The following is a 21,139-nucleotide window of genomic DNA, read 5'->3' as shown; positions in this document are numbered from 1 at the left end:
GGAAAGAGGGTAGGTGTATGGAAGATGCACATTAGCCATCTTAATCATTTGTTACATATGCTTTGCCATCTGTTGCATTTGTGGACTCGTTCCTTTGCAGTACATACATAGAAAGGTGGTGGGAATTTTACAGTAATGAAATACAGAAGTATCGCAAGAGAGATGCATGGATGTACTGCTTGGAGCTATCAAATATGAAGCCTTGCATAAGGGGAAATCATAGAGGTAGTTTCCGAGCAATATGGGCATGAGTAGCTGGAGTAGCTCGTAAACTTTGATGTAGCTGTGCTGTGTTCTGGTTTTATTTCTTTACTAGATTTAGGATTATGTGGAGGTAGGTCTGGCTTTTGTGATCCTGCACTGATGCTGTGGTGGGATGGAGTGTTTATGTCAATCTGGTTGTGATAGGACAAAATGCAGAAGCAGTGAAGATGGGTTTTCTTTTTAAAGGAAAATGAGGTAGGAATAGAGTGTATTGGGTGATGATATGAAGTAATAATGGAGTAGGAGACAACATACGTGGAAGTGAGGAAATGAAGAAATAAGAAACCAAGTATAATTGGTTGAATTTGCAGTAACTTGTAGAACACTAATTGCAAAAAATCTTAGGGGAAGGAGGATAGACCAGAGTATGGAAGTTTTTTTTCAGGATTTTACCTTTGAGTGCAGGTTCAGTTAGGAGAAAAGTCAGAGTAAAGTGAGTCTAGTTTGAGTAAGAAGAAATAGGAAAGAGTGGAGTCTTAGATGAAGAGAGGATGGTGTTTCTTCTTGAAGCGTAGTAAGGGTGCCTTTGCATGCCTTGGAAGTAAGGTTGCTGGATGATAAAAATAGACCATGGACAGATGACCTCAGAGTCTGGGAAGCAAAACAAAAAAAAAAAAAAAAAAGGGAAAAGAGTAAAGGAGTTGTTCCTGTTCTTGAATGAAGACCATTGAATGGAGGCATTTGCACTGGTGTTCTAGTGTTTTCTATCCAGTTTTAGCAGATGAGGTGGATGTGATTCCTGGAATAAAAGAGCCAGGATTAGAAAAAACACTGGGATTAAGTGAGTTGAGGCATAGGTCAGGTGTGAGAAGAGTGCTCGAGCCCAAACCCATTCTAAGGGAGTTAGCATACTGCAGGTCAGTGAGTATCTGTGGAGAGGAAAAGATGAGCTAAAGGAAATGAGGACCTTTGGTCCATGGACATATTCAGCTCTGTATCTTATTAATTATTTTTTCAGAGAAGTAGATAGGAAGAACTTTGAAAAAAAAAATCCAATTTACTAAGAAAGCAGCATATGGCAAAAGCTTCATGTTCAGATCTGTTTTTTTCCTCTACTTTGGCTTTAGATTTGGTTATGCTGTTTTTTTGACAGTGGTCTAGCATCTGAGCTGCAGCTCTTTGTTTTCAGCAGCTGTTGTAACTTGCAACTGATTGTGTGAAGAGCGTACTTCATTCCTCATTTATGAGGCAGAAAGAATACTGATGCTTCTGCTCCTGTGGTTTAATTGCCAGTGAAGTACTGAGCAGAGGAGTTGGAAATGATATTAGATTCCTTACTGAATGTTATTCATCATGATGGTTTTGGTACCTTTTTCATAGTTTATGTTTAAGCAGGTTGTGTAACAACTGCGTGCCCAAAAGGGGACATCGTGTGACTACTAATTTGCTTCCTAGCAGTACTACTGGCAAAGCTGTAAGTAGAGCTGTGGTTAGTTAGATCTATCTCTGTCTCCTTGCACATTTCACTAGAATGACTTTGCGGCTAATTCTGCTGGAGCCTTAGGGAACTTATCTAATGCACGTCATAGATAGGAGTTGACTTACAGCTAAGATGGTAACTAAGAATGCAGCAAGTATTTAGATGAGAAGCAAGACTCAGACCTAGCTCAAATTCATGATGCTTGAAGAAGCATAGGCAAGACACAGGGAAGAGTGGTTGTAAGACGTGAGACTACCTGGAAGTTTACTCTGTAGATTGCACAGGCAGGTAGCTGTTCGTATGATTTCTGAAGGATAACCAAAAGCTAAATCTATGTGCTGCTTGATAAATGCTCTGCCAAAAGCCTCTGACTAAAAATGTAACAGTCCTGATGCTTCTCTGTGTGAAGACATACTTTTGTTTTAATTTTTATTGTCCAATTACTAGAGAAAGGAAACAAGAGGAGTGGAGGTCAAAACAGTTGTTTGAGGATTAAGTGCTTGCTCGCTTAAATTGCTCCCTTCGAAACACTGTGAGATTTGAGCCCTTGAAGTGTACCCAATAGCTTATAATTCAGAATGCAACAGCTCTGGAGGAGAAGGTGGGAGATCAGCCTAGAGCAGCTGCTACTTTAGGCCAGGACCCTTGCAACATAAGGGGTATACTGGAGTCGGGATTTGAACCTGAATTTTGCAAACTTGAACGAGATGGGTATTTCCTTTTCTTTTCCAGTCTTTTGAAGTTTAGGCTGTGAAATATGAAGAATTAACTGACATCTAACAGTGCTTATTACCTATGAATCACTTTCCTAGTAATTCTAAATGTCTGGGCATCTACCATTACCAACTCCCAAAAGATTCAACAAGGTGGGAAAATGTAATTTTCCCCCATTTTACTGCTACGGAAGGAGTGAAGCTGTTTATTAAAGGCTGCAAATGAGTCAGTGACAGAGCTCTGGTTAGAACTTGCCTACTACTTTGCACCTTGGCTTTTGGGCTCCTTGGGCACTGTGTTGCGTGTATGTGTGCATGCACTTAGGAGTGGAGAGGCATGGGCTGTTTAGAGGAAGAGACAAAGAAACCCATGTGGTGATGCAAAGATGGAAGAGGTAACTGAAGTGTGAGCTGGATAACTGACTAAGATAGGGAGTAGCCTGAAAGACTTAGGATAAATTAATAATTTTTTATATATATATTAATTTGTTATTTTCCAGTCCTAAACTGGCATAATAGAGAGTAATGAGCTTATAGCTACTCATATGGTGCTGTCTGGGCTCTGCCTAGAATCTTTATGCTAGAGCCTTGTGGTGTGGGCAGGAGTTGGTCCACATACCACAGCTGTATAGAATGACTTGTATTACATAAGTCATGGTACCATCCTTCTGTTTGCTGTAGTAATATTCTTTTTCTTCCTTATCTGATAGTTCATAGATTTCAAGTTTTCGTAGCACCTGGCACTAAACTAGAGAGTGGGCCTGCTACCCTGCATTTCTGCAATGACATTCTCGTCCTTGTAAAAGACGTTCCTCCTATTGTCATGGGGCAATGGAAGCTCTCAGATCTGCGTCGGTACGGAGCTGTCCCAAATGGATTCATCTTTGAAGGGGGTACCAGGTGTGGCTTCTGTAAGTACAAATGGAACATGTCTTCTAAATGTTGTTTGAAACCTTATGTAGGAATGTAAATGTTAGTCTCATACGAAGTGGAAATTGCAGAACCAGCTGTGCTGCTTTGCCATATGGGCAGCCTCATATCAGAGGGTCTGTTCTACTGAGCAGATTTCTGCAGGCTTCAACCCTGTTGTTCAGTAAAAATGTGGCTATGTGGAATCCTGATTGAACATTGCCCTGTGACTCTTCAGGTGTTCAGTCGCCTATTGCTATAGGACACAGAGCGAAAAGAAGAGGATGAAATTTTATGGTTTGTGTCATGCAAAACAAAGAAAAATGGTTTAATGTTAGATTGCTAAATTATGATCAATTATTTTGTTGTTTGCAGAGGGAAAATGATACAGAGCTTTGAGGTTACAGGTGGCATCAAGGCTCTTGTGTAAAGGCAAATGTCTAAATCCCATAGAGGACTTCTAGCTGCTAAAAGTTAGGAACTTCTGTCTGTTCCCTTCCCTGTTAGTAGGTTTGTCACTTTATGGAATCATGAGATTTGTGGGGTCAAAATGAAACCAAGTAAGCAAGCTGAAGCTAGTTTCTGTAGCCTAGTACCTAAGCTTCATCTTTAGAGGGGGAGTAATCTCTTGTTCCAATGTCCAGTTTAGGAGTCCTCACACTCTCACTTCAGATAAAACACAAAGCTTTATGCAACAGTTGAAAATGAAGGATAATTAGTGCCTTGGTATAATATCATATAAATAATTAGAAAACAAGGTTTTTGAACTTCAAAAGTAGAGTTTGAAGCCATGCTAAATTGATGAACTGTGAGTGCAAGTGGGTATGCAGATTGCCAGTGTAGATGTGAAATTGTTTGACTTGCATACTGAAATGTGGAAATAATGGATTTCTTCAATTACCAAATTGAAAAAGTAGAAGGTTTAAGAATCCAGAGATATTCTGCCTTGGGACTTGTGGCAAAATCTGGGGAGGATGGTAAAGAAATCATTTTGACTGTTTTACTCTAGGGGTTTTTATTTTGTCAGTTGAAAATTGCAGACCTGAGTTACAAAGATTGTAAATGCAGACTCAACTATTCTATCCTGATTCCTGATTTAAGACACTTGTTTTCAATGTGGAAGATTCTGGTTCAAATCTTTCCCTGCTTAATTCAGAGGTTAGGGTTAAAGAAAGGTTTCCACTATTTGAAAGAATGAGTTACAGCCTGTGAGGAAACAAATCAGGTTTTCTTCTAAGGTTATTCTGTTTTAGGTAAAAAATGGGTCTCCAGCTGGGCTTTGGGTTATGCTGGTCAACGCTTTCAGTCTGGCGCTTCAGCCAGTCATCAGTCCACTGAACTGTTCACTTATCTGGTCTGTACTTGATCTGTTTGTCAATGAATATATTGTAGGAGATGGTGCTGAAATCCTTGTTAAAGTCAGCGAACCATATCTACTGCTTCATCCACCAAACCAGTCATTTTATCAAAGACTGTCAGACTGGTTAGACATTATCTCCCTTTTGTAAATCTATACTGGCCAGTCCCAGTCATCATCTTGGAAATAGACTCTTATTTCTGTGACTTTCTATTGGTTAAAGTGTATCTTTGTCCACATTCTTCCTGAGAAGCTCGGAATGCAGAGGATTAGTGAATTAGAGTTTTAAGTACCACTGTAATAAATACCATACTAAAATAATCTGATGATTTTGTGGTTAGATTGCCTTTCCTCTCCATTAAAAAAACCCCAAAGACCCGAACAGCAGCAGAGCTTACTTTTGGATATTTCTATGGTGGAAGTGAGGTCTAAAAGGATATGAAATCTGTTTTAGTTTCTGTTCCTTGCTTCCTCACAAAATTTTCCGTAAATATAAAATGCTTAGTTGTATTTACAATTAGTTGCTCAGTACAGATTTTGTTCAACTCCAGAGGCTTTGGTGCTCAATCCAGTCATAGGGAAACCATCTGAGATTACGCTGAGGTTTCAAACATTAAACTAGATGCATTTTCAAGATATTTAACACCAATTAATTCTTAAATAGGAAAAAGAGCATTTACATTTTGGCCTTGTCTTAACATCAAAATCGTACTGCTAGAGATTAGAAAATACTTTCTTCTGCTCCTGACAGCTGCAAATTTGGCTCTCCGTGCCCCCAGCTTCTCTAGCTGCAGCTCGGTCACACATACTGTTTGCAAAAAAGGCCAGGCATCTGAGCCGAGGAGTCAATTGAGAGATTTACTTAAAGGAAAGGGCTGGAAAAAAGGAGCCTTTCACTTTCCTAAGTTGCTACCTCAGTTAGAGTGCACTACTCTCAATTAGGGAGATCAGTTGCCAGGAGAATCTTGACTTGGAGGTTAGTATGAAAAAATTCAAGTAGGGTAATAAAAGGGCATGTTAACACTGTGAGAATTCAGGTTCTCCAATGTTCAAGTACTTCAGGATTAGCTTCCATTAGCAGTTTGAAGTTGCCTCATGTTTTCTAACAGGATGTCCTGGAAGAGAGGAACTTGTAGGACCCTTGGTGTCCTTTGAAAGAACAAATGATACTGCTACTAGTTGCAGGATGAGCAGGAGTATTTCTGTGATTGTTTTGATGAAATTAGGTGCTGATTCCTTTCTAAGACTTCTGCAAGTGGCTCTTGAAAGTCATTTTGAAATAGTGGAAGTGGCTACCAGCATATCTGAAAGGGCTAAAGGAGGAGAGGAGGAAACCTATAATGAATGGGGATTTATTTGAAAATAAGAAGCAGTAGAGGTGATTGAACTGGGGCAATGTCTGGAATTTCTTGAAAGATTATGGCTTGCATAGATTAAAACTTCTGTTAATACGCAAGTATTTTTCTTTATGTTACTTAGGCTACTGCAGACAACAGACATTTTTATCTTTTTAGTGGTCATGGCCATGTCTTAGCTGACAAAAACTTCTGCTGTAATTTTCACCAGAGAGAAGAGCAGCCTGAGATACCTTCTAAAGAGGGTTGCATGAGGTCAGGATTGAGATATACTGGTTTGACAACATGATGATTACCATGAACTAAACTACCATGGTTTGTACTTGTCCTGTAGCTAAAAGACTTCAAGCTCTAGCATTGTCTGGTACCTGTTAGGAGGAATAATTCATGGGAAGGGACTGACTCTTCCTTCCTGCTTTCACATGCAGTACAGAGTTTGAAGGAATAATTGGCAACTTCTCTTGAGTGTTCAGGAGACTGTACAATGCTTTACTGCTGACTGCCACAGAGGACTGGCTTAGTGTTTCAGCCTTATGCAAGTGGTTGCAGGCTGCTTTTCACCAAGTCTCTTACCCTATGAAGAGAGTGACTGAGTGAGTGAGCTCTTTGGTCTAGTAAACAGCTGCATGGTATTAGTGATGCATACCACATATTCCTTGGCTCCCAAATGCTTCTGCACCAAATTTGTTCCAACGCATGACTGAGATGTCTAATTTCTAGTAAGAAAGCAGAAATGAGGTGTAATTGCTGGATTTTATGTATGTTTTTAAAACATAGTTAAGCTTTACCTATTCATATGTGTTTTGCAAGGACCCCCAAACTACTTCCTTCCCTTGCAATCTACTTCTGCCTAGCAAAACAAGAATGAGAATGTTTCCTGTAAGAGTTAATCAGCAACTGTAGTGGCCATATGAATAATAGAATCTACAAAGAAATACTTTATGCATATGTGTATATTAGATTTGTATTCATGTGCACATGTGCATACACTGTTTGCACTAGTTTATAAACCCATCACATTTCTTCTTGGGATTTCCAAATGTTCTTTGAAGAAATCATCCCTTGAGTTAAGCAGCCAGCTTGTGTGCACACATTTACTTTTTTGTTTCTTTTAAAGTCAGAAGCTTGTATAGCTTCTTAGGAGTTTAAGTAAGACTTGAGACAATAGTGATAAAAGAACAAAGTGGTCCAGATGCACTCTTTATGACAGAAATATTTAAGGAATGTTCTTTTCCTGAATGGTGACATGAATGTGTAGGATTCTGCTGAATTATCAAGCCACATAGTATATCACTGTGCTTGAGATATGAATGTCCTCTGTTATGTTATCTCTATATCTTGCTTACTTACTGTGCATGGAATGGGTAGGTCATATTCAGAGTCCAGCAAAGCCTTGTGTTGCCCTGCTCCCTCAAGGAAAGTGCTTCATGGAGGAGGAGTCATACCATCTGAGGTTAGGCAAACTGGTTTCCCTAGACTCCCTCTGTTCTGTGGGGGGAGGAGAAGGCAGCTCACAGGAAAAACTGAATTTCAAATCATTCCTGAATACATACTTTGCTCTTAGCTTTTTCTAATGCAGTGTTCTCTGACTCTTTGGCATCTCTTGGGCAGGGGAAATGGGACACAACTGAGAGTGAGCCAGCACCAGAAACATTCATACCTGTGAGACTGCGTGATTTCTGTTGTAATCTCCTAGGTCTTTGATCCTGAAGCCAGGGTGTGTATATGTGCCATGAGGAAACGTGGGGCAAAATTGTTTTTAAAAACAATACTAGAAAACAGTGTCACAGAAGTGCAAAGTTGAGTAGGCTTTACTCTGGTTTACATTTCATGAGCCTGTGTGTGCTCATCTTTTCAACTGCTTAAACATAACTTAGTGTTTCAATATTTGTCTATTCTAAATTTCAAGTAATACATTTGAGACCTTGTTCTCTAGAAATGATTGGCAAGCCAGCCCTTAAGTATAAATTTAACTTCTACCAGACAGTTAAATTTCTAGCAGTTCACCAAATGAAATAAACTGTTTCCAGAACAGGATTTCCATTTCTTTAGCTGAAGAAGTTTCGATCAATAAGATCTGAAGAGGAATCAAATGTGGTGGAATGACAAAATCAAGTTATGAAGATGCTGCTAACAATGTTGTCTTGAACAGATTTAAGCAGAGCAGACAGACTTAGATGTAACATGAATTAAGAATTACAAAAGAGTGTGGACCGGAATATGCTCTTCCTAGGGCAGTCACTTTACAGCTTGCTGGTTATACCTAATTTGCTAAAATTATTTTGATTTGTGGTCCACTCTTTATTATCCCTGTTGTTTGAATCCCATAACGCTTTGTCAAGTGGTCAAAAGTGTATCTATTGCTTAAGTAAAATGTGAATATCCTGTTGGATAGGACAGGGCATATGTGTGGAAAGTAATGAGGATACAGGCATTCTGGTAAAGACCAGCTCTGCTGCTTTGACTAAAATTCACAAAAAGACATATGCAACTCGGAATTGGCTAGAGACATGCAGAAGTCAAATTTATGTCCAGATTAGGGGCCCAGGTCCCTAAAAAAATAATAAGTAAAAGCTTTCTGCAGGTCTAAGATTTGCTATTGTGGTTTTCTGGTGTGCATGGGTGGTCTTTTGCCTGATGTTTTAAGATTTTTTTTTTTTTTTGTTTCCTCATATGAGTAATATTTGGACTGGCAATTCTCAAAGTGTTCTATGGAGCACTTCTAGTCTTGTGTCTTGTCCGTGTAGCCATATATCATGCAGTTCAGAACTTGTTTGTTTACTTAGTGATTCTCATTCTAATTTTGCTTGGGGCTATTCTTAATGAATGGAAAGCAAAATATCAGAATAGAGCAAAGGGTAAAGATCTGATGACAACCTGTGGAGTTGTGTTACATTCTGTTAATAATAGACACATAGGACTTAGTTTAGGAAAATTCATACTATAATCCAGCAATATAATCAAATCCTAATTCATTGGGATATAAAAAGCTGCTCTCAGTTAAAATTGGGTAATAGTGAAAATACCTTGATTCATTTTGATAAAGACTCTTTAAGTATCCCCAACTCTTGCGTAGGTAAGATTTGTTCTACAAAATTTTGGTGGTAAAGAAGAATAAAAACCCAGATGGCTGTTAAGAATACGGCTTGTATTTTAGCATTGCTCTAAGTGCTTGAATCCCAGAAAATTAGTGTAAAAGATTAGATAGCTATTGAACTATCTGTATTTGTGATATATTGTATGTGTGCCAATCTGAATTTTTTTTATTTCTTTTGTTTGGATAACATCTTTTTGATATCTTTTCATGTTTGCACTTAATTCTCTGCTATATTATCAATAGCTTCATCTAAATATATTTCTAATGTATCCAGGTGAAAAACACGTATTTATATTGTGCTTTCTTGCAGGGGCTGGTGTTTTTTTCCTTTCTTGTGCTGAAGGAGAGCAGATCAGCTTTCTATTCGACTGTATCGTCCGTGGCATCTCCCCGACGAAGGGCCCTTTTGGTTTGCGTCCAGTCCTACCAGGTTAATATAGGAAGTATAGAGTAACTGAGCAAAGTAGGAACTTGCCATGTCTAGCACTTATTGCTGTGGTTGTAAGAACAGCTTGCAGACGCTAAGGGTGTAGAAAGTGCAAAGTGGTTTTCATTCTGAAATGTCACAGTACAGATTTATCAGTTGAATGTACCCAGTTCCCCCCTGCTGCTCTGGCTCATTCATATTCCTGGTGATATTGTTAACTCTAGCCTTCTCTTATTTAACAGTACTAAAATATGGCAATTTGGATTGAAAGGAACCCTAATGCCTAGTTTTAAATGTACACAGTTCAACTTGGATCCATGTCTGCATTACTGTTTTGATAGTTTAATGGAAAACTAGCTTCTAGGGCATTTTGAGTTCATCTGAAACCTTTAGAACTAAGTCTTGCCAACCTCAAAAACCTTTGTAGAGCCTTCACATCATATTTCAGTTTTGCAGCTTGAGCTTCTCTTCTGATGTGCAAGGTCTAAATTCCTATTTCATGGTAAATGCTGTTTGTGCTGTAATGTTTAGAGGGGGAATTAGGTGGCATCATAGTAAGCCCTGTTGCCTTTTGACTTTAGCAGATGAAGAAACGTAATATTGAGTCAGAACGACTGTGTCGAACAGGGCAAGAATGTTGAAATGAGAGTATAGGAAAATACCTGTGAATTGGCAGTGGGATATAGTGGGAATAGGCAGCAAGAATGGTGAAGGATGAGGTGGGATTTGTGGGAAATAGTTGGAGTTTTTAAGTGTTAGGCAGTTAATAAGTGTTTGTCAGGGTCTTATTACTGTTGTAAGATTACGATTATTGCAGGAAGGAAATACAGAAAAAAATAAATCTGGATGCAAACCTTGTGAAAATAATTACAAAAAGTTAGTTAACATAAATGCAAAGCTCAGATAATCTCTTCTTTCCAATAGCTGTAACGCTGAAGTAAATAGAGTAAGCATAATAGGTAGTAAAACCTCATTCTTATATGATGGTCTGTGCTTGTGTTCAAGTAAGTGGAGTGTTAAAAAAGCAAGCAACAAAAGCCCAACAACAGAAACCTAAAGAAGCAATGCAGGTACCTAAACCTCTGCTATTGAACGCATATTTTTCTGCGTATCTGAGAGTGTATTACATATATACAACTCCTAAGTCTTTCATTTAACAAAAATTTGTCTAGAAAAATTAAGCCTACAAGCAACTATTCTGTTGTCTTTTTATTATTATTTTTAAAATTTTAATTTTAGATGGCATGTTCTTTGAAAAATCTTTTTTTAGAGCCATGTAGAAATAAATCTGCTTTCACATCTTAGTTATCAGCTCTGGCATTTGTGAGTTGTTATGCATGGCCACATTCCACATTCCCTTTCCGCTGTTAAGAACTCTGACCTCACTAAAGTGCATAAAGTGGATGTTGCATATCCTGGGGGTAATCTGGTGGTTTTTGTAAGGGAATACCTCTTTTCTGAGATCTTTTTCTTTTGTCTTCTGTTCTTGATGGACTTGCCATTAAATGAGGTGAAGATGGACTCAGCCACTTGATTTCACTTTGTTTCCCTGGACAGGAGCAGTACTCTGTAGGGAACAATGCTCACATTCTTGCAGACCTCTTTTTCCAAGCTACTTTGACCTCTCTATCTTACATTTCCTTCTATCTTTACCCTTGTCTCCCCTAGTTTGTTGTTACCCCCATGTACATGTCCCTTCACAGAAAATTTGTATTTTTTATGTTCTCCTTCGTTTATTAATCCCATGCAGAAGCTTGCACAGAGCTGTTTAAGGCATATGCACGTGTACAATAATAGTGAATCATCCATAAAGTAATTTTCGTTTCCAAGTATGCCGTTACACAGAACACAGTGTGTTGCTTGAAAAGGTCAGGTCTCTACCAGCTACATAGTGTATCTGGCAAGAGTACTGAAATTCACCCAACCTTTTGAAATGGTTGGTTATTAAATAGATTAATCATCTGCACACCTCTAGTAACTACATCAAAACTCAGTGTTATTCATACTGACTGCAGTGCAGAATGCTACACACCCTCAACTGGGCTTTATAGATGCAGTATTCTGCTTTTGTGTAATTTAAAAGCTTTTGTAGGAAAAAAAGCTCCACAGTTTGCTATTTGAATGTGACTTCTTGCTGTTGCTTGTACCTTTCCAATTTAAACATGAAATATGCTTAAGTAACTCTTATGCAGCTGTACAGAGAAAAGAATGTAATGTGGTGAAAAAAAGTCACATTGATGGTGCCCACAGCACAATTATAATCTAGAGAGGTTATGCAGTCAACATCTGCTTACTCTGTCTTTGGAAGAAGGGTAATGAATGAACCCAGTAGTTTCATGTACAAACAGCTCAACCATATGGTTAAATGGCGTGCTGAAATACTTAAGTGTTAGCATGAAATTAATAGGAAATGTCAAGGCTGGTTTGAAGAAGACTGGAAAATGACCAGTTTTCTTACTTTTACTTGTCAAAGTGATTCTTTAAACAAATGTAAAATGCACAATATCCAAAAGGAGTTTATAAACTTCATGTGCAAGGGATGTTTACTCAAATAAAATATTGACATCTTTTCTTGATTGTAGTTTTGAAAAACATACCTTGCTCCCTTAAAAGCTTGGTGTAACATAGATATATGTTATATGTATACATAGATCTATACTATATGTATTTTATCACATAATCTGTAAAATATGTAATGAAAATGCTGTGCAGTGGAACTCAAATTTGATTGACCATTGCAAGGTATCAAAATCTGGTCTAATCTCTCATAGCTGACCTGCTTTGAGCAACAGGTTAGACTAGAGATCTTCTGAGATCCCCTCCAACCTGAACTATTCTCTGACTTTTTGGAAATGGTATACAATGATAATGAATATTCTCATGATAAAAAAGTTTTCTATTATGTGTACATCTAAAAATGGAAAAGGAAAAGAATATTGGATGTTTTACAGTATACTACTGTGTGGTACTTATTTTGGGAGTTCATTAATTCTGCCAAATTGTACCAAAATACTCCTGTAGGCAACACCATTAACAGATTGGAGGTTTTTGTTTTTTAAAGGTTGCATGATCAGGTGTCAAATTTAAGACATATGGTATTGAGTGGGAATGCAAAAGTAATGTAGGTATCTGTAGATGTTTTTAGATAGCGTAGTGTTTTAAATGAAGGACTCCAGTGAGTGACAGGATGTCTTTGGATGGCTTATTTTCCCTAGCTACTAGTTGGAAGATATTTGCAGTAATTTACTGCTTGCATAGTCTCTTTTTCTTTTGAGAAGATATTTAGAAACCAGACCAGAGAATTTCATGTTCTTGTCTTGACAGAAGTCTAGATATTGGCATAGTAACGAACACTGGTTTATAATCTGTACTGATTTTGCATGTGTATTATGTGATAAATGTTTGTGTTATCAGATGTGTGTTGAATTCCATCTTTTGACTAGCAAAATTAATCTTGAACACCAAACATGAACACAGCAAACACCCAACAGTAGATCAGTGATATTTTTGATCAGTGGGCAAAGCAGTGTTTTCTAAACCTAAGGCGACTGGACAGTCTAGTCCTCAGGCTGGAAAGACCCCAAGTGTAATCATGGTAGTCTGGATGCTCTCTTAGTTTTGGAAGCTTTTTCAGGTTGCTTTGTGACTGACTGGAGAGTGCTGCTTGCTGAGGATCTATCTGATGCTCTTTCTTTTTGTCGAAGCTTGATACACCTTTGGCCATTGCAAGACAGCTCTGTGGCTGCCTTCTGCAGTGTCTGTACCAAGGGGATCCTTCTCAAACTTTTAGGACATCTTTTCATTCCTCTATCTTACAAGGTGTGGAGATGTTAGCATGAAGGTGACGGTCCAGGCCTGATTTGCAAATGTGCCTATGGTTCAAAGGTAGAAAGAAAGGACAGATGTTCAGCCTAACTTTGCTTATCTAACTTTGCTTAATGAAGTAATTAACCAATGTTGCATTTTAAAGATGCCTATAACCAAGCATATCTTAAGTAGCTGTTGACTTAACCTGGTACAGCACATTTTTTCCTGGCAGATGCTTACTAAACAACCCTGGCGCTTTGAATTACTGTGACACTTTATTTGTATGTTACTAGAGTATCCAAAATCTCCCACGATAAGCAGCTGATGTAGCTATAATGAATATCCACCAACATGATATAAAAATAAAATCACCATTAGAGGCATTTTAAGTCCAACCAAATTTGATGTAATCCTTCGCCTTTGCCCCCAAAGCAGCAAACCTTTAAGAAGATTTCATTGACCGCCTCACATGAAGGACTTTTCTTCATAGGAAGGGATCCATTTTTGTTTGGAAAATGACAAAACACTTTCTTAATTGAAAGAGCTGAGTGAATCTTACTGCCTAAATTCCACGGGAGTAAATCACGTTACAGGATACATTTAAGAGTTTGGGAAATGAAGGTACTAATAGCTCTTGGAGTTGTTGGAGCTACTGCAGGATGTTGTGTAGGAAGAAGCTGTCTGAACTTCCTTGGACAGCTGTCTTGGTAGCGATTGTGCTGTTTCTGTCCTCCTGAATTAGTAATATAGTAGATTACTATGCAGTTATTTAGAGGCTTTGTATTATGTGTGCACAAGTGTAGGATGATGCCAATAATTCTAACTTTACCACTGAAAAATCCCTCACTTTTATATTTTTTTAGGCCATATTTCTACACTTATATGACAGGAGGTCATAGGTTGTGTGCCCTCCAGTAAAGATCAGTCTCTAAAAAGTGGCTGCCAGTGACTTCGGTTCTTAGTCTGAGCTTGTAGCAGAACCTCCTGATTAGTGCTTGGTAGTCTATAATAAAAAATACTGGTGTAAGAATCTGCTGCTTCTGGGAAACAGTATGTGTGTTCTCCATAGGGGTCTTGCTCATTAGCAGAGAAGGTTAAAGGGAAGCCAAAGTTTCAGAAAGACTGAAGGACAATTATTCTTAATACCTGCCTAAGACTTAAAGTCTATGTGTTTGGCAGGTTTTGAAATTGTTTCTCTAGATATTTCCTAATACCTGTTGAGAAAGGGTTTTTCTAATCAACATTCCACAAAACTGGGCAACGAGAGGTCACAGCACATAACTATGGACCTAATTTTATATCCACCTTTTATACATAGCTAGTCAGTCCTTAAGGGGAAGTTTGACTAAAATTTATCAGTCCCGTTGGACAGGCAGTATGCCTAGAGATTACATGTTGTTGAGTGAAATGTGTTCTGTAGCTGTGTAGCTAATAGGGAATTCGTCTTCTAGAAGCAATTGAACACGTGAAATACAAACTTACTGATTTCTTCAATTTCCCTTCTACCTTCCCATCTTGTATTTTATTACAGGCCATTTTTGCAAGACCAAATGTTTGACAAGGTTTTTTTAGTTATATCTTTTGCTGTCTGTAAGATGGATATCAGTTACTAAAAAAACAATAGTTGTGTATGTGCCCTAGTAGTGTTCTTAAAATATATATTTATCAAGTAATCATATTCTGAGGAAAGTGGAAGGATCTTTCCTACTGACAGTTCTGTGGGAAGGGTTAGTGTCTGTTGCATCTTGGTTTGACTGATTTGTTGATCTGTTATGCCAACTTTCTATTCAAAGCGCTCGTAGAACATATTTGTTGAACTTTTTTGGACATAGGGGCGTTTAACTTAATACAGCAGAGTAACTGGAACAGAGGACATTAAAAAGTAGATTCTAGCAGCAGCCTGTAATGCTGTATGCTTGGGTGCATCCTTGCACAGACCTGTCTGGGTTGCACCACAGGTGCTGTTGGCCAAGTGGTATATTTTCCTTCAGCAAAGGTCCATATGGAAACATTGTGGGTGTCATTTAAGTAAGCTTACACAATTTTGTTAAGTAAGTTACACAGGTTTGAACTAGTCAATGTTTGTTTCGAATTGTATTGCAGTGGAAATAGGAATGAAGACCTAACAGCATAATCCATATCAAGCAGTCCTCTTTTCTGTTCTTTAATTTTGGAAGGTGGCAGACACTGAAATCAAGCACTATCTGAGCTGGGACACACAGAGGTCACAGCCTGTGTTAGTCACATGCATTGTTGCCTTGCCCCTGTTAGAACATCTTTGATTTCCAATATACGCTGTTATAGGAGGACTGTGTGTGTGTCTGGCTTGTCCTGCTCATCTTACCCAGATTGCTGACTGCTAAAGATGGAAACCCCCTCTACATGGGAAAAAAAGTTCAGCATTGTCACTTCTGTTCCTGTGACGCACTTGGATCTATCCAGGGCAGATTAGAAAGTGAAATACAGTTAGGGAGCAGAGTTGTGTCAGCTTGTTTCTCAGGTAGTTAACAATTTAGGGACTCCCATGGAGCTTCAGCTCACCTGGCAGTGCTCCTTCCCCTGGTTGTGAGCTTGATTTGACTCATGTGTTGACAACATCAAACCCAACTATTTTAAAACTGAAAGACCTGGAATGAAAATGAATTTTGCCTTCATGATTTCAACTGTTTTTTGTCTTACTAACTCAACCACAGCAATGTATAGCCCTTTTCATCCTTTTTTCCCATCTTATTAAATGATTCAATGATTAAACGTTTTTGTGGTATGCTACTAGAACTCAGTTGATTGGATATGCAAGAGGAGCAGTTGTGAGGAAGCTAATCTGTTTTATCTGTCATTAAGTATTTTCTCTATGTAATTAATAAGAGCGAATGAAACTCCTGATGATGAACAAGTTAGCAGACCATATCCTTTGCCACTGCTGAACATGACACACTTGTCAGTGTTGTTTGAAGAAATCTCTAAGATTTCTCTTGGGGTAATGGTTATTATTATTTTCAACATCTGGTTTTATTGTTGTGCCTGGCTAGAAACAAAATTGTGTAGAGAACACTGGCCTGTTTTACTGGTGAAAGTTCTTCCACATTCTGTATAACTTTTGGTCTTTCTATCAGAATAGAATGAGCCTTCTTCAGTGAAGTAGTTTCAGCTGGAATGGCAAGCTCACTGAAATGCATGAGGAAAATCCTTGATAGTACATTTTAGGGGTGGTTTTTAGCATTTTAACTTTTTTTGTACTGAACATGAAGACAGAGAACCACTGGGTTGCTTTTTTCATATCTGACTTCTGAACTTAATGACCTTTTTGAAACATCAAACTTGAAAGCAATGTCATTGTAAATAGGTGATCTGAATTGGAAGATATCAGATGGTTTAATCACTGTAACTCTTGAGTTTATGATGTAGATTTGTAAATTCGTGGGATGAAAAATATGGTCTTTTTTGATGATAAAATTCCCAAGGAGTTCAGTGAAGTCAGGACACATTTTTTAAGTCACATACTAGTTTTCAACTCCTTTAGACCTGCTGGATGCTAATTTTCTCTGTAGCTATTGCCTTTGGTGCTGTGCTCTTTAAGGTCCTGTCTCTGGAGATAACTCTTACAGACATCTGGTATAATCTTTGAAAGTGTCTTTGACACTTAAAATTATGACTTATCATGCAGCATTTCTTCAGGATGTGCTTGAAAGCAGATTATCCCATACATTTTCCAATCAACATTTTCCTTTCCCCTGGTAGGAGATCAAATATGAGAACATAAGAATAGCTAAAATTCTTATCCAACATGAAAACGTCTTTTTTCCCCCTTTCCTGCTTTTTATATTTTTTCTATGTTTCTTTTTTATTTACTTATCTTCTATTTTGTTTTTTAAAGATCCAAGTCCAAATCCAGCCTATTCAGAAGAAAGATTGGCTCATGAAGCTTTGCAATTAGAAAAACGTTTGAGCTTGCTGTCCCATACTAGTCGCCAGGGCAGTGGAGGTAAGAAATGTCCTTAAATGAATAAAAATAAATGGTGTTCCTTCCTCCCCAGGCTTTAGAAATGAGTGTATGTATATAATTATAAAAAGGTGAGCTTAAAAGAACAATAATAGAAAATGGTCAAGATACTTGATTTGGCTACTGTTGCTTGTGGAGCGGTTCTTTAACAGAATTGTCTGAAGTCCATTGGTGTAGATTGGAGTTTTTCAACTGAGCAGAGTAAGTTTTGGACCAAATGTTATTAAAACAGGAAAATCCCTTAGTATGCTGAATATTACTGAATTTGTGCATGTGTAGCTTTAAAAGAACTGTCTGTGTCAAGTCTGATACCTGCTTAAGTACTGGACTCACTCCAGCTTGTGAGAGGGACTGACTTGTGTAGTTCACACATCAGGCTTACAGCAGATTTTGTTGTGAAACCTAGGACTCCCGTGCTTTGATTTTAAGTGCCACTATTCTTGCTTTTTGTGGTGTTATCTGTGCATGTTCCTTCTGGAGTCGTTTATATATCAAAGTAGAACTGGTGTCTAGCTCTGGATTTGTAAAAGGGCCTATGCCCTGAACTCCTATTGAAATTGTTTAAAGCAGAAGTTAGATCCTCAAAAAATCTGCTTTGCTCTTGACTCTAAAGCCTGTGAACATGAAAAGATCCTGTGAAGATCCTCAGGGGCTTTCTTATATGCCTTTATACACGTCCATGGCTACTTTAGTCTTGACCCTGCTGTATAATGTGGTTTGTGACTAAAGTACACTGAGACTTCCTGAGACTTTTCTTGTTTAGCACATAACTACTAGAATTGACTAGATTGATGGAAAGCAAATGAGACTTGATAGAGAAGTGTGTTTGTTTTGTTTTGCTTGTTTGTTTGTTTGGGATTTTTAATTGTTTGGTTTTTCGGTTGGTTGGTTGTTGTGGTTTTTTTAATTCAGTCACTCTGGTTAGAAAACATGGCCCAATTTTGAATACATTCTCCTAGAATGCAGTGATCCTCAGAGAATGAGGAATCCTAGAGTAAGTTTTCCATATTCTGTTCTTCGAGTTTTGCATAGGAAAATTATATATTTGTGTTTGTGGGATATATCATAACAACAAGACTGGCCCTGTAGGTTTGGTGGGAAGACATTTGCCTGAACCTGGAGACCTGGGTTTTGCCACTGCCTTGGAGAATATCTGGCTTTACAGAATTAGAGCATTTTCTTCAAGACTAGGGGGTGGGGGAGTGGGGTCGCCTTCCCTTCCAGAGATCTAAAGTGCCTAAAATATTTTTCTAAGAGAAGTGATATCAAATAAATTCAACAATCTTATTTTTTAAATAAAAACAGACGTTTTTGTAAGACAAATAACTTTTATTTAACAATTATATTTCTTCTTCTGGGCATGTTGCTGGTACCTACACTAATATTTTTGTAACTTGTGTCTTCTCTTTAGAAAGATGTAGGATTTAATCTCGGGAGTTATATTCACACAGGGATCACAAACCAGTGTCATGCAATGGGCACCGGGGGAAGAGAAAGGATTAGATTTCATGGGATAAACATTGCTATTGTGTGACAGTATATATCAAGAATTACTCCATGAAGAGCAGGAAAATTGTTCTAAACTTTTCCCTCAATGACTGAGAATAGAAATAACCTAGTAACTCCAGGAGCTCAGGTCACAGTTTGTAATGGATCCTTTCCCTTTCTACACCATCTGGCAACTTTCTGCCCAAGGTTTAAAATTAATAAAATGGCTTAAAATTAACCTACAAAATGATCCTGCTGTCAGCCCCTGTGTTCACATTGGCTTAAGAAGGAAGAAAATAACATTGTAGACTGTGTCTGTTGCTATAAGAAAGTGGGGTTTTGTTTGTTTCTGTGTACGTGTTTGTGTGACGTTTGCCTTTTGTCCTTACGCCCTTTCATGCCGATGTTTAACTTTTTTCTTTCATAGTCTGTCTTGGATAGCAACAGTTACCTGTAGAAGTGTCCTTGCAAATATCAGAGAGAAAAAAAACCCAGACCCTTGCAATATATGCACAAATTACTCATGGACCATTCTTTTGTATGTAAAAAGAGAAATATAATAGTAGTATTCTCATATTTGTTCATTACAGTGATGTATAGCTATGTTTTGGTATGGATATTACAGATAAGTACAGTGTAGGAGACCTCAGAGGAGAGAACAGGATAGTTTTAAGTTTGATTTCAGTTTTGTGGTCTCTAACATGCACTTTGATTTCATCCAGATAAGATTTAAATGGAGAAAATAAAGTACAAATAAGATAATAAATTGTTTGATATTGCTCAAATATAAACATGGAAATGTCTTACACAGATTTGCATTACAGTAACAAGGTTTTCTTCAGAGCATCCTCAGCTATTCTGAGCATGGGACTTTGTGACTATTCCCTGTGATTTAAGATAGGAGTATCTAAAATAAAACCAATTAACTGTACATAAGCAAAATAGGGTTTAAAAGGGGAGAACTTGGTGCCTAAACTCTGAAAATTTAGCCCTGAGTGCATTATATTCCACAATGTGGTAGGGTTACGGCAAGGTTACATACTATTTTCATTTTATTTTTCCTTTGGGAATAGGAATTATTGCAGGAGTTGTGGCTTTCTGGCAGACGTTCCCCTTACAAATAGCAGATGGAATCTCAAGGTCCTTTCTGTTTGTGCATGCTTGCCGTGCGTCAGCCTGTCGATTGTGTTTTAAACTGAGATTGATGTGTTTTCTGCTTTTCTAGGAGACGAGAGAAGTCTTTCAAGCTCATCTTCAGATACCAGCCACTCGGATGTTAGTGTTGGGAGCAGGTTGACAATTTGGCCTGAACAGTCTTCAGCCAGCACCTCTCAAGAGAGTCATGGACTAGCAGCTGCAAAGGGCATTCATCTTGGGGAAGAAAAGACCCTTCCAGAAGGAGCACATGGCACCACTAAACCACCTCCAAAGCCCCTCCGATCCAGACAGCTACAGGAAATAGGTCGCCAGAGTTCTTCTGACAGTGGGATAGCTACTGGTAGTCACTCTTCTTATTCTGGAAGCTTCTCCTCCTATGCTGGGAGCTTGGACATTTGCCATGGTGATGAGTTTGGATCATTACTAAGCTTGCCATTGAACTTTCCTTCGGATCAGAGTTTATGTACTTGTCCTCACAGTGAACCCCAGAGAGGTGCAGGGTCAGAGTATCAGGTTCCCAGTTCTCTCAGACATATTTATGATATACCCAGGAGTTTGTTACAGGCAGCTTCTAAAGATGTGCAACCGAAAAGTGCAGATTCCACGCTATCCAAGGACCAGGCTCTGTTGCCTCAAGGTGCTAGTGACCCAAAACTGCTACTACCACACTTGGAAGCACGGAGGGTACCTGAGCACAGCCAGGACAGAAGGAGGCCTTCATCCTTACTGGCAGAAAGCAGCAAGGACTCGAGTGATGAGACCTATGTGGATTTTGTCTCCAGGTGGTCAGACACAAAACCACAAGGACAGGTGCCAGACTCCAAAAGTAGTGAGTTGTCACCTCCTGGTGGGCCCTCAGCTGACCCCTGTGACACATGTAGCCCCCACCTCGGGATGACAAGAGCTCTTTTTTCAGCTTGTCCAATCTGTGGTGGACTGAAGGTAAATACCTAACACTGAGCAGATGTTAACGAGCCTTAATATAGCATGATTAATTTAAGATTACTTAAGTTATAGGTCATAAGTACTATTGTTTCCTTTATAATTTGAATAGCTAATAACTTTTGTGTTGTTCATGCTCAACTTGAGAGGCTTAGCCACATGGTTTCCTTAAAATCTGTGCCTGATCAAGAAAACACTGAAC

At 38.4% G+C, this 21,139-nt stretch overlaps 1 protein-coding gene across 1 annotated transcript in view; it reads left to right on the top strand.

Moving 5' to 3' along the window:
- The window catches only part of DOK7 (docking protein 7), a gene marked incomplete at its 3' end in the record, with an annotated part of 24,567 nt that extends 3,630 nt beyond the window's left edge, over positions 1-20,937 (top strand). The window contains exons 4-7 of the mRNA XM_010021107.1: positions 3,108-3,308; positions 9,426-9,545; positions 17,224-17,331; positions 20,063-20,937. Of these exons, the coding sequence (XP_010019409.1) occupies positions 3,108-3,308; positions 9,426-9,545; positions 17,224-17,331; positions 20,063-20,937 (1,304 nt within the window). The remainder of the gene's footprint in view (positions 1-3,107; positions 3,309-9,425; positions 9,546-17,223; positions 17,332-20,062) is intronic.
- Positions 20,938-21,139: the final 202 nt, after the last annotated feature.

The sequence above is a fragment of the Nestor notabilis genome, unplaced genomic scaffold (genome assembly GCF_000696875.1).
Source record: "Nestor notabilis isolate BGI_N333 unplaced genomic scaffold, ASM69687v1 scaffold26078, whole genome shotgun sequence".
Taxonomy (NCBI): domain Eukaryota; kingdom Metazoa; phylum Chordata; class Aves; order Psittaciformes; family Psittacidae; genus Nestor; species Nestor notabilis.
Note: the sequence above shows the minus strand (reverse complement) of the source record. Positions and strands in the feature narration are given on the sequence as shown.